At 30.4% G+C, this 18,380-nt stretch overlaps 2 protein-coding genes across 2 annotated transcripts; both read right to left on the reverse strand.

Annotated features, from left to right (window-relative positions):
- Nucleotides 1-10,211: 10,211 nt before the first annotated feature.
- Nucleotides 10,212-10,967, reverse strand: LOC141712407 (uncharacterized). The gene is made up of 2 exons (XM_074515336.1): nucleotides 10,566-10,967; nucleotides 10,212-10,463 (listed from the first exon to the last, which is right to left on the reverse strand). Exons 1-2 carry the CDS (start codon nucleotides 10,965-10,967, stop codon nucleotides 10,212-10,214), a joined length of 654 nt encoding a protein of 217 aa, XP_074371437.1.
- Nucleotides 10,968-13,306: 2,339 nt separating this feature from the next.
- Nucleotides 13,307-17,871, reverse strand: LOC141672401 (U4/U6 small nuclear ribonucleoprotein Prp31 homolog). Its single transcript, XM_074478990.1, has 9 exons — nucleotides 17,801-17,871; nucleotides 17,435-17,498; nucleotides 17,163-17,228; nucleotides 16,834-16,971; nucleotides 14,553-15,445; nucleotides 14,389-14,459; nucleotides 14,183-14,285; nucleotides 13,937-14,009; nucleotides 13,307-13,642 (listed from the first exon to the last, which is right to left on the reverse strand). Exons 2-9 carry the CDS (start codon nucleotides 17,435-17,437, stop codon nucleotides 13,535-13,537), a joined length of 1,455 nt encoding a protein of 484 aa, XP_074335091.1. The 5' UTR covers nucleotides 17,438-17,498; nucleotides 17,801-17,871; the 3' UTR covers nucleotides 13,307-13,534.
- Nucleotides 17,872-18,380: the final 509 nt, after the last annotated feature.

Raw genomic sequence — 18,380 nt, forward strand, 5'->3', positions numbered from 1 at the left:
TTCATTTTTGGATTATTCATAATATTTGTGGAATTTTGACATAAATTTTATATTTATTCGATTAAAAATTATTCCCTATAATTATTATTTTTAGTCCTAATTATTTTAATTAAGGGATTAAAACACCCTTAATTGATTTTTGGGGTATTTATTTTTCAGAATGTATAAATAGTTGAATTTCTATTTTAGTTTTAATAATTATCTAAAAAAACTAGATTTTTATTTTTATTTTTCAGAAAAATAGAAAAATCCTCAAAATTGTTCTTAGAGGTTTTAATATATTCTTGATCTTAATCTTGCGATATCTGGAAATCCGTTGCTCCGTTTTTGACGATCTAGTAATCGAATTGAAGCTCTCTTCGAGCCCGTTCTTTTGATACCAGAATCATCAACTAAGGTTGAGTAATTATCAAAAAACGATGTTGTTCATTTTGGTCGAATTCGTGTTCTTCGTTTCTGATGATTTTTTATTGTTGTTGATATTATAGTTAGCTTTAACATGATGATTTGAGTCGATTTGTGCTATTAAATCATGTGTTATAGTTCGGGATTGATTAAGACGAGTTTATGGTTTCAACCATTTTTTTTTCAATTTTCCGGATTATATATGTTGTGGGTATTGATTTTGATTATCTGAATCGATTTTATATGTTATTATCTTCGTTTTTATATATTAATCACAAGGTTTGGTTGAGTTTTGACTAGTTTTGTGATTTTTACGGATTCCTTGAGTTCTTCGTCTGATTTGATGGTGATTTTGGCCGAATTTTGAGTTACGGGGTTGATATGAGATGGTTGTTGGGTTATTGTTCTTGTTGGGTTTATTTCGGACTGAAACCCGGTTAATTGGAGTTGATTTAGACCCCAATCGGGGTTGTTTTGCTTTCATCGGAGGTGGCCGGATTGTTTCCAAATTCCGGCGTGTTCTTGAGTAACTACGATCATCTTCCTCCTCTTATATCCTCTTTGATCCAAAAACCCCCCAACACCTTTTGTTAGAAAGCGTTTCTAGATTTTCTATTTTATCAAAAATTCAAAAATTTCTCTTTTAAATTCAAAATCAAGATAGTAATTATTTTAAATAATTAAATAAATTATTTAATTCCATATATTAGCTTCTTTTATTATTTTGGGAAATCTAAATTTGATTTAATTATTTATAATTTATTTTGATTATTTATTTATTCATTTAATTGATCAATTAATTCATTTAATCAATTAATTTCATTTATAAATAGTTAAATAAAATTTAATTATTTATAATTAAACCAAATGATTTCTAAAAATTATTTTGAACTTTTAAAAATATATTTGAGTATTTAAAAATTAATTAATATTATTATTAATTGATTTATTCTTATTTTATTCATAATAAATAGACCGTTAATCCGTTTAATACGAAACGAACACGTCTAGACTCAGGAAAAATATTCCTCTTTTATTAAAAATACTTTCGAGACACAAATCCTTTTATTTCAAAAGTTCACTTGTTTTGCAAGTCAGTTCTGAGTCGCTTATTTATTGAAAAATCATATTTTGACTCGATTTCAGTTTTAAACGTACTGAGTCAAATGTTTTGGCGAACCGAGTCATATGTTATATGAATTATGTGATACGTGGATTGTGTGTGTACATGATATATGAATTACGTGTGTACGTGGTTCAAGAGTCTTGTGTTTGACTGTTTTATTTACGTGTGGGCTATCTTATGGGTAGACGATAGGGTTTTGACGCGTAGTTCGTCGAATAACTATCGTTTAGACGATTAAAGTGTTACCTTTTAATTATAGATAAGGATAATTCGAGTTGGTCGGGACCAAACATTGGAAGGAATGAAATGGAATGGTATTTTATATTCAGCTTCTAGCAATCGCGGGAGCAGCATATCAGTGAATTGTTGGAATGAAAGATGGTGATGTCTTGAAATGCCAGACTGAGATAATTGCGTTGTTACGAGTGTGCCTAACTGCTAAAAACCAAAGGCAAGTTTTTTACGTTATTCTAATTCCAGAATAGTTCAATATTTTAAATATCCACTGTTTATGATTATGCAAGTATTACTTTTCTATTTTCAGTTCAGAATAGATAAATATTTTACATATCGCTGAGTTAAATATTTATCATGCAAGTACCCTATATTATTCTAAGTTCAAAATAGTTTACTGTTTTTACTTATCCATATATTGGATTTATAAATATTTTATACCTTGAGAAAATAATTTTGTTATGATTATTCCTGCCCAAGTGAATGGGGAAAATAAAATTATTTAGATTGTCGACTGATTTGGCTCCTTTTCAATAAAAGATTTTAAGTTTAGATGGTTACTACTTACAGTGTAATTGGCCGAGGCATCGGTTCAGTGCGAGCTATTATACGGAAGTGTAATATCTTGCAAGTAGAATATATGCCTTTTTGAGGATATCCTATAGGTACGGTATGGCTGCGGGATACCGATGCCTATATTTACGGTATGGCTGCGGAATACCGATGCTGTTTTGTGACTGATCATCAGGAATATTATAGTGCATAATTGGTTCCAATATAAGTTGCTCAAATTGTTTTTGATAATCATATAATAAATGATTTATCAAGTGTATATGTTTTGGATAAAAAGGTGAGATTCAATTTATGATTGATGTTGATATTTAATTTGATGTTAATATCAAAAGTGGTATTGATATATATGATTGATGTTGACTTTAATACTTTAGTACTGGTTAGTTATGAGCATTTAAGTTAGTATTGATATCTAATTTGATATGACGTCAAAATAAGTATTGATATCATGATTGGGGTTTTGAATAAATTGGATGTAAAGTTTATGATTCCGTCTATAATCACTCTTTCATATTGTTGTTTACGATATTTCCGTAAACATTATTTTACGAGCTTTATTCTCTTCAAGATTCAAGGTATTGCTGAATCATTTTTGCTCAAAAAAATAAAAAGGGTTTTGAATACAAATGAGGAACCAATTCTGGGATTCCTTAACTAAATTTTCTAATTTAGCAATTATGAGTTTAAATATTTTGCTCCATTGTTGATGTCAGTTTTTATATCAAAAGACCATTTATATATCATACTGAACTTGCTGAGCATTTTCTTCGCTCATACTTACCTGTTTTAAAATTTAACCTTCCAGTGAGGATTAGCTGGTACTGTTTAGCCGCGTAATTCGAGAAAGAAAAGAATAAACTTCTGGGAAGGTGGTTGGACCAGGGTTTGCGGACTAGTGTAAGTTCTATTGTATAAAGTTGTATGTGTATATATATATTAGTTATGTTATCTTATATTTGGGCCTAGTATACTTCTTTTCGAAGTTATACTAGTGGGTTAAGTTTTGAGTTTGCGAATTTGTTGAAAAGAGTTTTAAAAAGAAAGAGAAAAATTTATTTGTGAAATTTGGAATTCTCATTTCTAGAACTGTAACCTAAAAAGATCTTGGTGTAGTTTGGGGTCACATATGTTATATTTCAATTGTTGGCATTTGTTTATTGATTTAACAGGTTATTTTGGATTGAGGTTTTATAGTGACGACCAAATCCCCTGACCCCGGATTTGGGGGCATTACAGGTTAGTATCAGAGCCGAAGTTATAGTAAATTAGAAACGAGAGTGTGTAGGAGTGTGTGTATCGATGTGAGGACGCTTGAGCTCATATCGAGTTCATGTTGGACTATGTGATATAGTACCAACGAGTAAGTTAAGATAGGCGCATTCATTTGAGATGGTTGTGTTGAGCTGGGAAAAACTCCTGGCAATTGCAAAGTCCTATTGTGGAATCTTCCGAGGCTACTATGATTCGACGATGATGAATATTATCGATATCCTTAGAATATGAGGAATTGTCTAGAATCGGATGACGAGTCAACATAATAGTTCAAATAGAAGATAAGTATTAAGACCTTGGCAATACCTTCTCTTTCTATAAATTCTTTTGACATCTCTCAAAAAGAGGTATCACTTAGAGAATATATTCCCTAATATTTGTTTTCAAACATGTTTATGTTTTTAAATGTCCATAGGCTGTCATGAAGCCTATTTTCAGATTTCGATAGCTCTGTCAAGTTGTGATATGGTGGATAGTTTTATTGGTGAGATGACACCACTTGGCCATTTTGTGCCAAAATTTTGTTTTCTGAATTTCATTTCCTTCAGAAATATCAGCTTTGAAATGCTGTCAGTTTTTTTATTTGATTTTCAATTCCTTTGATATTATTTTATTCTGACTGAGATGAACAACCCTAATTATAGGGGACACAAGGTATACCTGTATGTGTGATACGAGTTGGATTGTACGCCATCACTTGTGTGTGTGTGTTGTGACTACAGGAAGGTTAACAACCTTTAGTAGTGTCTTGATTTTTGCACGCAACACCAAGTTCGTTTGATCATATTGATCTCTCGGTTATTTTTTCATTTCAACAATACTTTCTCCTAAATTCAGTTTTTGATAACCACAATGGTGGGACACCCGTTATGATATAAAATTCTTTTCTCTTTGAAATTTTATGATTTTATCATCTCAAATATATAAAGGTATGCCAATCGAGTTGAGCTAAGTTATCCTGGTCAAATCAAAGTAAGGCTATGTGATGGGATTACCAATATCAACAGTGGATTGCAATGTAATTAAAATATCAGTGGTGTATATTGTGGCCAGCCTGTTTCTTTATTTCTCTCTATATTTATCTCTATCTATCTCTCTTTCTTTCTTTTTTCTCTTTATCTTTCTCTCTATTCTTCTTTCTCTCTATCAGTAAAAGTGATTTTATTGAGGAATTGGTCAAATTGTATGTGGTAGGAACAATGGTGCGGAGTGAAGCTCCCTTGATAACTGTTTGGTATAAGGAATTTTAGTGTTATTTGAAATTTTGAGAAAAGTTAAGTATTCGAGATTGGAAAAGTTGGTCAGAAGATCCCTAGTACTCTCTTCTGCTGATTCTGATGACGGAATCCTGATAACGGGGTATATTGTGATGTTTCGTATTTTGCAAAATTATTATTACTATTATTTGAATATGTTTATGTGCTTTTCTAGATTTAGAAGGAATAAAATGTTGGATATTGTATTCCTGTTTCGTGGGTTCGTGTCTTTAAATGGCTTAATGTGCTAATTGATAGTTGGTGTCAATTTCTGTCAGTTATTGTGAAAATATTTAAATACTTTTACTATTTCAAAATTTTATCTGAAAGTTGATTGTTTTATCGATATCGGTAAAACTGAGTGTAGTTTCCAGTTTTTGGGATCGAGTGAATATTTTACTCGCCTCAATATTTTATATGTGTCAGAAACATTATTTGGTATTTTAACCGTGTTCACCCGGGCATAGGTTGAGGTTTAAAAACATTTAAAAATAATTTTTTACAACTATTTTGTTACGTGTTAAATGAATAATAATATGTTTAATATTATTTAAAATATGTTTGGCCATGATTTATCATGAGATGGATCTGTATGTGGTCCTGTAAAGACCAGAATATTTTTCGGATACTCAATACGTGTTTAAAATACATTTGTATGAGATTACCCGCAATCTGGACGCGTGTTAAAGTACGTTTTAATCGAGGTACTTGTTTATCTCGTTTTGCGGGCGTTTGCATATATTATATGTGTTTTCGGGGTTTTCTGTTAATTTAGGAAATGTTTCGGTTTCTTAAAAATCAACGGACTGGACCCCACCGGGACGTCAAAGGCCACAAAATTCATATTTTTATTTTTTTTAAAATCATGCATATTTCAAAGATCCATTAATTTTGAATTTTTGGATTATTCATAATTTTTGGGAAATTTTGACATAAATTTTATATTTATTCGATAAAAAATTATTCCCCATAATTATTATTTTTGTGCCTAATTATTTTAATTAAGGGATTAAAACACACTTAATTGATTTTTGGGGTATTTATTTTTCAGAAAGAATACATAGTTGAATTTCAGAAAGTATACATATCTACTATCAAATTTTAATATTTCAGCTAGCTATTACGGTCGGATCCAGGCTATCCCACTTTTGTAAGGTTACGTTATATCTACCAAAAAATTATGTAGACTTTAATTTTATTTTAACACATGTCAATAATATTAAAAATTATCTTAAGTTTGAATTTAATATTAGTTTTAGCGTAGATTAATAATATATATTATTTTATTTTAGCATCAAACATGTTATATCAACCAGCTAATTACATTTAGTTTGTTTTTAATATTATTTTAGCTCTGGATGAATATTATTTTGTTTTAAAACAAATAGATAATATATTTTATTTTATCCTGATGACATTATGTCGACCAACGTATTACGTTTCAATTTTTTTAGCTCGGTTCAATAAAAATATGTTTTTAGGTATCTGGGTAGTATTTACTATTTTTTTTAACATAGCACAAAATAACAAATCTTGGTTTTAGCCTCAAACCCGTTATATCAAACAAATGCAGATAATTATGTTTAGTTCTTTGTTTATTTTTATTTTAATTTTAGACAGAATTGATAATATATATAATTTTATTTTAGCCTGATGACATAAAATCGGCCAAACGAATTTCCTTAAAATTTATTTTACTTTAACCTAATGACATTATATTGATCAAATGAATTTTCATTCAAATTTTTTTAGTCTTCATTGTTTTGTTTTATCCCGAGGCTACAAATCCAACTAACTGTATGTAGTTTATTTTTATTTTTAATTTTAAGACTCGATCAATAGTCTAATTTTGTTTAGCCCGGTCCAGGTGAATATTATATATTATTTTATTTAAACTAAAACCATTAGACATATATTTAATTCTATTTGTGTTTATATAATGATATTGTGAATACTAATCTACTTATGAGAGTATTTTATTTTAAATATTACTATAATTACGATGACCAGACCGACGATTAACCAAACTTTCATTATTTCATGTTTAATAGATTTTTGCTTAACCTCCGTGTCGAACCTTATGTATACTATCTAATGGTTCGGAGGGAGTATATTATTTATAAGAGAAATAGATGCTCTATGCGTAAAGGGACATAAAAAGAACCCAAGAAACATAACGCTAGGTGATAAAAAAAAGAAACATAAAGCTTGCCGGGTTTAAAAGACTTAGGAAGATATCGCTAGGAATATGCATGTTGATGGATCGAGTTTAAAAATTGAATTGACCGTAATTCATATTTATATTTATTTATTTATTCATATTTAGATTCAGATTGAATCGGTCCTGAATTTTTTATAGGCCGATCTATATCTGAATATGTTCAAATCACGGATTTTGATTCGGATATCTGTTACATTTATGTATATTTATTTTTTAACGTAACTTATTACAGAGGCTATTATAAATTGATAACATAGCAAAAATTAAATATACTATTGGATTGTAGAGTATTTGATTCTAACAATGGAAAAAATTGATGTAATAATGTGAAATTATTATTTGAATTGGATTGAGGTGATATGTTGTTTTGAAAAGTTAAAAGAATTTATAGCTTTAATTTTGATCATAATATTTATTGACAATCATAATTGAGGGCATAAGTTAGGCTATTTTTAAGGTTTCTCTAATTTATAGCACTGTAATGATTATTGATTCTTAATATTTTAGTTTTATGCCTTTTATTGAGACCCATAGTGGGAAGAAAAAGTTTCAAAGCCCCTTTATTTCGATGTTATTTTTATAAATTTTTATAGGTAATTAAATACCATTGATGGCGTTTGAAGTATTCCAATTTAATTTTATATGCGTTGGTATATACCAAAAATGTTATACGTTTGTGTACTAAAATATTATACGTTGGTGTGTATATATATATATATATGATATTTATATTTTTATATATTATTAATTAAATATTATATGGTAGTCTGGTTTTAACCAAATGATATTTCCTTTGGTTAGATGTTATATTTTAACGTTTTTGACAATATTTTTATTATTTGTTACATTGAGATCTTTTATTTTGTATTTAGTTTTTGCAGACTATTGCTCGACTAATTTTATTGTTAGTTTTATCGGATTTCTACTTCATTCTACTTTTCGGAGAAGAATGTTTTATTATCTAAACTTCCGGGACATTTTACATGCTCTTCGGTTAGATAATAAAATTTTTTGAATGAAATAATCTCGTTCGCAGCGGGCATTGTATTTTGATACAATTCATTCACGTGAAAGTGCTTCTTGATAAAAGAATATATATATATATATATATATATATATATGTGTGTGTGTGTGTGTGTGTGGAGTGAATTCTAGAAATTGGATCGATGAAGTATAGAAAACTTGACAGGGATAAGATGGGGATAAGACTTATAAATTAGAAATATTAAAAAATATTTTTATTATATAAATACATAATTTTATAAATAAATAAATATAAATCAGATCGGGTCATTAATGGATCGGATCAACCTAAATTCATATTCGCTCCATTTATAATCAGAATTTTTTAATACGATCAGATATTCAGATCCCGGATCAGATTTTACTAGGTTAATCCATATCCGCTAACATTGTCTCAGATTAGATCGGGTCGGATCGAATTTTCACTTCACTAACCGGCCTAGCTAGGAATATAAAAACAGTAAACAAGTATTGATTCTTATGTAATAATTTGAGTTCTTCTTGTAAAGGCCGTAATCTACCATGATTAATTTTCCTTCTTCCGCTCAAGGCTGGTACCGAGTTTTGAGCATGCCCGGTTTTTCACGTTAAAGAAAATATTAATTACATAACACATTTAAAAAAAGGATTACTTCGACCTCGGTCCAAATAACTGTTATTTCAATATATTTTTTTGCAAGTAAATTGATCAAATTTTAACTAAAATTTATATAAATCATGAGTAATTTTTTTTTGAATTATACATACTTGCTTGTATTTAGATTAAATCAATAACTTGCGAGATAAAATCTGGAGCGATAGTCCTAACATAGGATGAGTAGCGCTTGTCAATCTACGAATCACTTCATTCGCAGATCTATAAACAAATTCGACTAACACTCTGTCATAGTTTTTGTCACAGTGCTTAAATAATTCAACACAACTTAGAACAATCGAATGAAAATACGCACATCCCTGAATATTCTTGCATGCATCCGTCGGTGCCTTGTTAAGAGCAAATCCAATGCAATGCTATAAATGTTGTCATTTCTATAATTTGAAACCAAATGTCAAAAATTTCAACTGCAAAGGAGTTCTATACTTGGATGCATTTATGCATCTAGCCACATCATCAAACTACTACAAATGAGATGAATGTTGTTGTGTGCTTTAAATGAAACTTAGGATAAAGTGATAAAATTTAGGTTAGGAAATATTTGGTTTAAAAATGCATCTAGTATTGGAATTGAAGTTTTATTTAACATCAAAAGACACTTTTTGATGCCAAATTATAGTAATAACTATAGCTATTTTGCAACTTGTGCTGGACTTGCTGTTATCAGTATCAAATACGCACCTCTTATATCCCGGGTCTTTCACCCAGGAGAAGCCTTCTTTCAAACTCGCTGGTATCAGGGCCGGCTTTAACCCTATGCAGCCCATGCAATGACATGGGTCCTGCTTTTTAGGAGGCCTAAATTTTGAGAAAAAATACATATACCTATATATATATATAAAAAAAATTAAACTATAATATATATATAATAGATTGAAAAGTAAAATACTTTTTTTCTTTTTTTTTGAGTCCCGTGACCTTCTCCCCTTCCCCTGCTTTTCAAAAAAAGACACCCAATAATACAATTGTGGTTCTCAGCCTATAACTCTCAGGTTCCGATGACTTTCTTAGACATTCACTTAGACACTTACAAATATCAATAACTAATCAAGGTATGCATTTTAATCTCTTCATATCTTAATTCTCATTTATCAGTTTCAATATATAAATAATTTAGGGTTTAAAGTATATTATTTTAGTTGTTTAATTTGGTCAACTTTATAGAATTAAGTTTTGATTAACTTTATAGTTATTATAAAGGTGGATGATACTTCAGGTGAAAGACTTTTTAATTCACTTTTGATGGAAATGATTTATTTTTGGAGTTGAAACACCTAAAGAGAGTCCTCCCTTTAATGGATGAGTTTGCATCCGGGAATGCATGAAGATCTATTTTTAAAAAAGCACCTTAATTACTCTTATGTAATAATTTATTTATTTTTATATTGTGGGGCCTATATTTATAAATTCGCATAGGGCTTTTTTATTGTTAGAATGCGCAGGCTGTTACAGTACTTCCAATCTCTGGTTTCTTGCTCGAACAAACTCACCATGCTCATTACGGATGACACTTCCTATCCCAGTGTATCCTTGCTCCATAAACACAGCAGCATCAACGTTTACTTTCATCCACCCTTGCTGAGGTACGTACCATTTCCTGGCACTTACATTACTCACAACTTTCTGCTTAAACTTCTCCAGGCAGTTTTGCTTCCATTCATACATCATATTCAGCGTCGTTGCGTGTCCCCCAAAATCCTATATACCCACCTTATCTCATACCCATTTGTTCCTGTGATTCCAAAGGTTCCAACAAACCATACTAATTAAAGCTAACTTTTCTCGTGAACAAGCACTGACCAGTTGCTGGAGAATATCAATGGCATTTTCTTCGTACCCATCACACTTCACCTCCATCATTCCTACCCTTGCCCAGACCGATCTTGCAAATAAGCAATCAAATACAACATGAGCCACCGTTGGCAAGCAAGACTTACACACTCGCCATATGAAGTTGATGACCTTTCCTGGCAACTCTAACGACCACACTTTCTTCCAGAAATCCGTATGTACCCAATTTTGTTGGCCTTGAATACGTCTACAACTTTTTACAGAAAACAAACCAGATTCCTCCATTATCCAGAACCAAGAGTCCTCATTACGCTGCAATGGATTTGGTATACTTCTGATTAACTGGACATCTCTCTCATTAAAGATATCCTGTAATATTTCCTCATCCCAGCAGTAAGTACCCGGCTCCATCAAAACATACTCCAGTTTCTTAAAATTATTAATTTATTTAATTATTTTTCGTTCAAATATCGATCAACTTGACCAAAAAAAAAGTCAAACTTTCCTGCTAATTTAAAACGGAATAAGTATCTCTTCTATATATAATAGCACACATGGGGATAATATTTTGAGATTAAAAAGTCTCATTGAAAAGACTAAACTACCCCTGTTTTTAATATTTATATAAAAGTTGTGTTTTGTGAGAATCGAACTCAAGTTGCTTCATTCTTTTATACAACCTCATACCACTACACCATATTATAACATATACTTTTTATCATACACATAATATGTAAGTTTGTTAAAGAATATTTTATTTAACCTTAAATATAGCTACTTGAATTCCGCAAAAAAAATGATAGTTACTTGAATATTTGTACAATTAATTTTAAAAACTTAATTCCAGATATAAAGTTAGGCATACTACATAAATGAATTACTATCTTATTTATTATTATTTAGTTTGAAAATATATCTCATATATTTTTTATTATAAAAAGTAATTAAAATGTACATATATAATTTTTAAAGAAAATATTGAAAATAGAATCGTCTATATATAAATAATCTAGATCGGTATTAAATATTTAGATAAGTTCGAATTATAATGAGTCAATGCATTTTAGTTTATTTTGAATTTGAAATCAGAATTTGGCCCATTGTTCAAAAAATACTCGAAATTTGACTACATGACTAGCCGAAAAACATTGTCACATTCTACGTTTAGTAAATTTAAATTACAAGTCGACGAGAATATCTTATCAATAATGTGAAATTTTTTGATATCTTATATTAATATAAATTAATATGTTTGAGGTATATATAGGATCAAGTCAATTGATTATTTGTATTAAAATTACTAACTTCACTGGTAGCCAATAGTGTTTTGGGACTTGTCCCGATTTTAAAAATATTTGAAATTTGATATGAGATCTCACGAGATTTGTTAAAACTACGATGATATATTAAATCGATTTATTTTTTATATTTCACTTTAAAAAAACTAGCATTTTAAAAAGAATTCTTTTAGATAAACAATATTTATTGATCAAGATAATATTGTACAAATATTTTGAATTATTCAAATAAAAGTTATATTTATACCATATTGTAACATTTGATTCAATATTTAAAAAATATATATATATATATATTTCAATAATTTGAAGGAATTAACCAGTTCAACTAATATTTATAAAACTTTATCGAATTGAAAAATATTTAATTTTAGGAGAATAGTATACAATATTATCAAATTATTATATGAAGAAATATTAGAGTTGTAATAAAAGAAACTTAAAAATAGTTTAAATAATAATATAATTACAATTTTTCCGTCAAATTCTTGAAAAAAATAATGAATATCAATAATAAGTCTTACAATATATAATTTATTTTTATGTTACATGATTGATACTCGATCGCGTAAAAAACAGATATGGATTGTTTGTTAGTAATAATGTGAATACCATATATAAATTATTGCAATTTATTTATTACATAATTTTAATTTTTGAATAATTATAAATACATGTTATTTAAGTAATCAATTGTTTCACTAGATATTAATAATGATTATATATGTACATAAATCAGATATTTAGGATATAAATAATTGAAACCATAGTAATATCTAAGAAATGTAACATACGATAATTCACATGCTAATATAGACAGATATAACTTAATCTTATTTTGCTAAGAGTAGTGTAAAAAACTAACATTTTTCCAAACATACATACGTTAAATTTCAAAAACTAACATTTTTCATTAAAATCAACTTTTATAAAATTTTATATTATTTTATATTATGATTGCAAGTAATTCTGAATTCAGTTATTCATTTTTTTATTTTTTTAAATTGAGTAAGTTAATTGTAAGTTAGTAGATAACTCAGTAATAATATAGACCAGTTATATAGTTTATTTAAATAAAATTTAAAAATTTTGGTCAACATATATGTTAATTTTTAACTTTTTCTTTGTAAACATACCAACGACATTCTACATATTAAATTTATTTGTTTAATTTTAAACGACTACCCTGTTTTAAAATGATATATAGATAAATATGTTAGACATTATACAACATTTACAAAAAAGAATATAACTAAAAACATTATAATTGCATGCATGAAAAAACTCTAGAAAATAACCCCTGTACGGGTTATTATATGCTAGTTACAATAAAACATTGACCCAGCTTCAAAAATCAAAACTAACAAAGAACAATATACAAGCTATTATATGCCTGAAAATTCGTCAACACTTTGTTTTCAGCATAAGGTTTCGGAACAAGTCATCGTCAAGTCCACCTTAATCAATATTTTACATTATATTGGCGTTAAATAAAATGTTTCGTACGTGCCCAATAACATTTATGAAGGTACAATTATCTTCTTCATATTATCAGCTCACAATCTCACATCTTAAAAACAATTTAAAGCACTTGCTATAGCTAACTTAGAGCATCCAATATCCATATTATGTTCTTTCAATGAAGTACATAACATGATTATCTTCGAAAAAGTTATATAATCAAGGTCTCTTTATCTTCGAAAAAGTTCCTGTTTCAGAGAAGTAGGTGCTTTGTGTTCCACTACCCAGCTGATTAGCTAGAGCCTGTGGATTAGAGAGCTCAATTCCCTGCAAAAAGGTAGAGGTACTAGGAGTTACATAACATTTTGTATGCCAAAAATTTGCATTACGTCGCAGTTTCACACAATAATAATAAAGGAGATTGTTTTTTTAACCAAGGCCTGACTAGATTACTTGGGTTGAAATATTGGTAATATGATTACATTGTATATGTCCCTGGCTCCCTGCGCTACCTAAAGTTTGAGACCAATGTTTGACAAGGCACAAGCATGGTAGGCATTGCTAAAAAGTTTGATTTGAATGCAACATCATATAAGTAACTGGTAGCAGAAGATAACAAACCTGAACAGGTGTGAAGGCCAAACTCGAAGTCAGTCCTGAGGTAGCGCCGCCACCAAAGCTCCTCTCCTTAAACCTGCAGGAGATTTCAAAGCTTGTAAGTACCATGAAGCAAGTGACAGTGTCATCAAAATAGCTTTTAAAGTTCAATCTATATCCGAATAAATTGTACACCTACATGCAACCAAATTCACAACTGTAGTGAGGAAAAGCAACACAGAAACGAAAGGATAGTAATCGATAACATACTTTTTGGCAACTTTAGCAGCAAGCTTGTTCTGACCAACTGATACACGCAACTTCCCACTTCCAGCCTGACCAAGCATTCCATATCCTTCCCCAAGACCATCCCCTATTTCAAAATAACACGTAATAAGAAAAAAAAATTGAGCACTCCACAAACTAAAATCACACTAAAAACGTAGGAAGAGAGGATATGGAGTTGATTTACATACCCAAAGAGCTCTCTTCTGGTATCCCAAACTGCATCCTGTTTGCTAGCTTGCGCATGTCTGTTATAGCATATCTGCATCCAATTTGGTAACCAAATCACTATAAACGAAGAGCATAATTAAACAAAATAAGCTGTTGAGCGTAAGATATTGAGATATAAAGTTACCTTTCTTTCATTTTCCTTAATCTACGACCACCTCTCTTCTTTTTCGGCTCAGAATCAGGAACTGGAAGTGGTTTTGGTTGCTTTGCAGGAGGAGGTTCTTGCCACTTATCGATCTTCTTACGTATCTCCTCGCGGAAAGCCCTTCCAACTCCCCCAGTTGCATCTCCTCCAGTAGAATCCACACGTGCCGCAAGTGTAGATTTTGAAGCCAAAAGACGACAGGCACGCATTCTTAAAGCAGGGGGCGTGCCCTGAAAAATTTCTGTTTGCTCAATGTATCCTACACGAAACTGAGAAGTCGCACTTGAGAATCCTGCTAAATTCTTTCTCTTGGCACCCAGAAGCTGAACATTGCATGCTGGCATCTTAGCCAGTGCCGATAAACCACCAGCGGTGCCCATCAATTTCGCAGCGACAGCACTACCAACTATAGCAGAAAGGTTTGGAGCAATACATCCCATTCTACCCTCTACAAAATCAAGAACCTTTTTCTTTGCTGAATCCAATGTAAGAGCCCTGTCACAAGCCTCAACAGTCTTCTGGAGATCTTCAGCTAGCAGTGGCTTTCCACTTGTGGTTGACGCCGTAACTGAAACAACCATAATGATAGCTGAGGGCAATAGTCCTTCTAGATCAACAAGGGTTAGATCAACTTCATTTCCAATTTTCTTCACAACACGAGCGTAATCAATCGGATGATGAACAAGTGATTCAAGCTCTGGAAATTTCAGGCGGTACTTGTCACGAATAAAATTATGGATGATAATTATTTCATTTTCAATATCAACTGACAACGCATTACAGTCCACGATCAGCTGGTATTCTGGATCATCCTCCAAAACAACGCCCTGCATTGAGACTTCAGATCCCTTCTCCAGTGCACTTTCAACTTTCTGTAACATAAAGCACACTGCTGTTAACAGTTATTAGTTATCATCTCAACCTACAATATAGCTATGAATACCATAACAGGTAGTGCGTCATTTTCTCTATCCAAAAAATAGTACATATAATTAAATATACTCAACAAAAATAAATCAGCTACTGATTATCAAAAAGAAAAATATCAATTAAGAGTTTTCGAACTGCAGATTAAATAAGTAAAAAATCATAGTTTTATCTTTTCTTTAGACTAAGGGGCAAGAACCAGAAGAAATCTATTTTTAAATTATTGATAAGAACATCGGAAGATCTGGATTCCAAGTTATAAACAGAAGACAATAGGACCCGAAATAGGGTTTTGAGGTTTATCTATAGATTCTATACCAATCGTTGTATTTCTGCCTCTGTAAACAAGAAATATTAACTTAAAAGTCGTACATCTTATGACTGATGATAAAAGTAACCATAGTAATGCTTTCCACCCTTTATGTTCTCCACATTACTTTAGTTAAAAATGTACAAGTATTCCACTCTATACAGTGTAGACATTTAAGGTTGTACACACTCAAACGGATATATTAAAATCTGGACTTAACTTCGGTTATGTATGATTAAATAATTATTCCATCTTCATTTCATTTTTTTACGTTAAAATTATGGTTCATTCTTTCCAGTCTAAAATGAACGCTACTCCTTCCACAAAAAAATAATAATTCTTCTCATAAGACATTTAAATTATACTTATATTTTTCACTCTCACCCCTACATCCTTCACTTAAACCTCTTATTTTCTTTATATGATTTCATTGCACCCCCCAGACATTCAATTTGACATAATTATTACTTCTTTACAGAGAGATAGAGAGATGAACATTTAAAAGATTCTGTAATTGAGCAATCTATTTGTTGTTCTGGTACTCTAATTATATGCTTTTTTGGATTCATATATACTGAAAATTTGAAACCACGGCTAGTAAACAATTTTTTGGGCTAAATTATATATTTACGGTTCAATATCGCTGCACTTAAAGATGTATATTGTCAAATACTCAACAATTGACAAGGTATCGAACCCTACCAGCAGAGGGCAATACACAATGAAATTTTATGTATTAAATAAGCAACAAAACAGATACACCAATTTAAATGGTAACTATATGACAATCGTACATAACAAGATACAGTAAACAAACAACTATGCCCCCAAAGTTCTGTGCAGATTTTCACATTTAAAAGGAAGGATCAGCAAACTATAGACAATAAATGCAGGTATCCACACGTAAATTATTTAACTGACAGCTAGAATTGCATAATATACCTTCAGTTAGCATTTATCAAAACATATGATATAAGATTATATCCATAAAAACTAAAGCATGTATTATATACAAACACGAACCTGCATGATATCGATGTAACGCTGGGTTTTCTGCAGCTTGGATACATTATCCAGATCATCATAGTTAAGGGCTTCAATGTCAGCAAGCTCCCCATCTACATCTTCTTCCATGTTATCAGCCTCGACATTGTCTTCATCCTGATGGTAACTTAATTAGTTCAATATTTTTTTGCAGAGCTATCAATGTTTTAAAGTAAATCACTGCAAGACTTTATTATATATATTCATATATCATTAAATATATATCTTATGTAGATGATAAGCCTTGCAAGGAGCTATGCTAAATTAAACTTTCAAAAGAAAAAGATATAAATAGCTAAAACACTCACAAGAATATCTTCCTCATTGTCCGAAAGTTCGTCAAGATCAGCCAGGAAAGAATCAGCAACAGTCGCCTGACACACAAAACCACGTATTTCAAATTTCAATAATACAAACCAAATGTTGCCTATAACATCATAACACGCAATTTAACAGAATACATAAGCTCTAACTTAGACAATCAAAAGCTACTTATACAATAAACGAAACTCAAACATTTATAAACATTAACAAATATTCCAGATTAGAAACAGTACACAAAAACAAGCAATTAACTCACCATTATCGTAGTCTCTTCCTCTCGAAATTACCGCAACCTCGATAATTTTCCGCAAAACACAAACCTACATATACACACAAATATAATCAATTAGTATAGTTAGTATCCAGTAAAAATCAAGCCAAAACACCTACACTAACACAAGCTAGGTTATGATAAATACACTTTGCGTAAATAATTATAATTACATAATTCATATCAACATAACAAAATCAGCAGAAATACATACATAAAACGTGCGATTACGCACTCAATTCAATCGAAAACTATACTTGAATACAAATTAAATAAAAACATATATATGTTGTGCGTGTAAACAAATTGAATACAGAAGCGCAGATTATGAACCCTAAATTAGAGACATACCTGAAACGAATTGAAGAGCTTCGCAGATGCAAATTAGAAAAGACCAGAAACTTGAGAAGGCTGTATGAATATATAATTGGACTTTTTTTATATTTATAATAGTGACTTTTTTAGCCCAGTCCATTAATTGTTTTAAAGGCCCATTCAGCAGTTTTTTGTATTGTCTTAGTCCGTTCTATCTAAAAATTGTGGCCCATATGCTTAGAGCCATATTTAGGGTTGACCAGTCGACCAAAACAGGCCCATTTAAAATTTGTAATCTACTCCTAAAATAATTTTAAAATACGAAATTCGTCCCAAATAAATTGCTAGTTGCCACAGAGACTTCAAAAACTTTTTATGTATATAGATGAAATCCACACCCTCCATTTATACGTACACACCCTTTTATTGAAATTAGGTCTAAATTATCTTTATTTAACATTAAAAGAGGTTGAAGTTATGTGCACGAGGGTATTATAGTCTTGATCTCAATAAAAGGGCGTGCACCTATATATCAAACAGTGTGCGCATATGAGCTCTCTTTTTATAAGTGCCCTCACCGGTTAACGATGAGATCACAATTTTTGGGAAAAGGTCG

This window comes from Apium graveolens, chromosome 1 (genome assembly GCF_009905375.1).
Source record: "Apium graveolens cultivar Ventura chromosome 1, ASM990537v1, whole genome shotgun sequence".
NCBI lineage: Eukaryota > Viridiplantae > Streptophyta > Magnoliopsida > Apiales > Apiaceae > Apium > Apium graveolens.

Bases quoted from the DNA above. Each gene is read 5' to 3' on its own strand.
- LOC141712407 (XM_074515336.1), bottom strand. From the start codon at position 10,967: ATGGAGCCGGGTACTTACTGCTGGGATGAGGAAATATTACAGGATATC. The intron at 10,464-10,565 runs GTCAGTGCTTGT...GTGGGTATATAG, and splicing joins TTGATATTCTCCAGCAACTG to GATTTTGGGGGACACGCAAC.
- LOC141672401 (XM_074478990.1), bottom strand. The intron at 14,010-14,182 runs GTATGTTATCGA...AATCTCCTGCAG, and splicing joins GCTGCTAAAGTTGCCAAAAA to GTTTAAGGAGAGGAGCTTTG. The intron at 13,643-13,936 runs GTTTGTTATCTT...ACCTTTTTGCAG, and splicing joins TGGCCTTCACACCTGTTCAG to GGAATTGAGCTCTCTAATCC.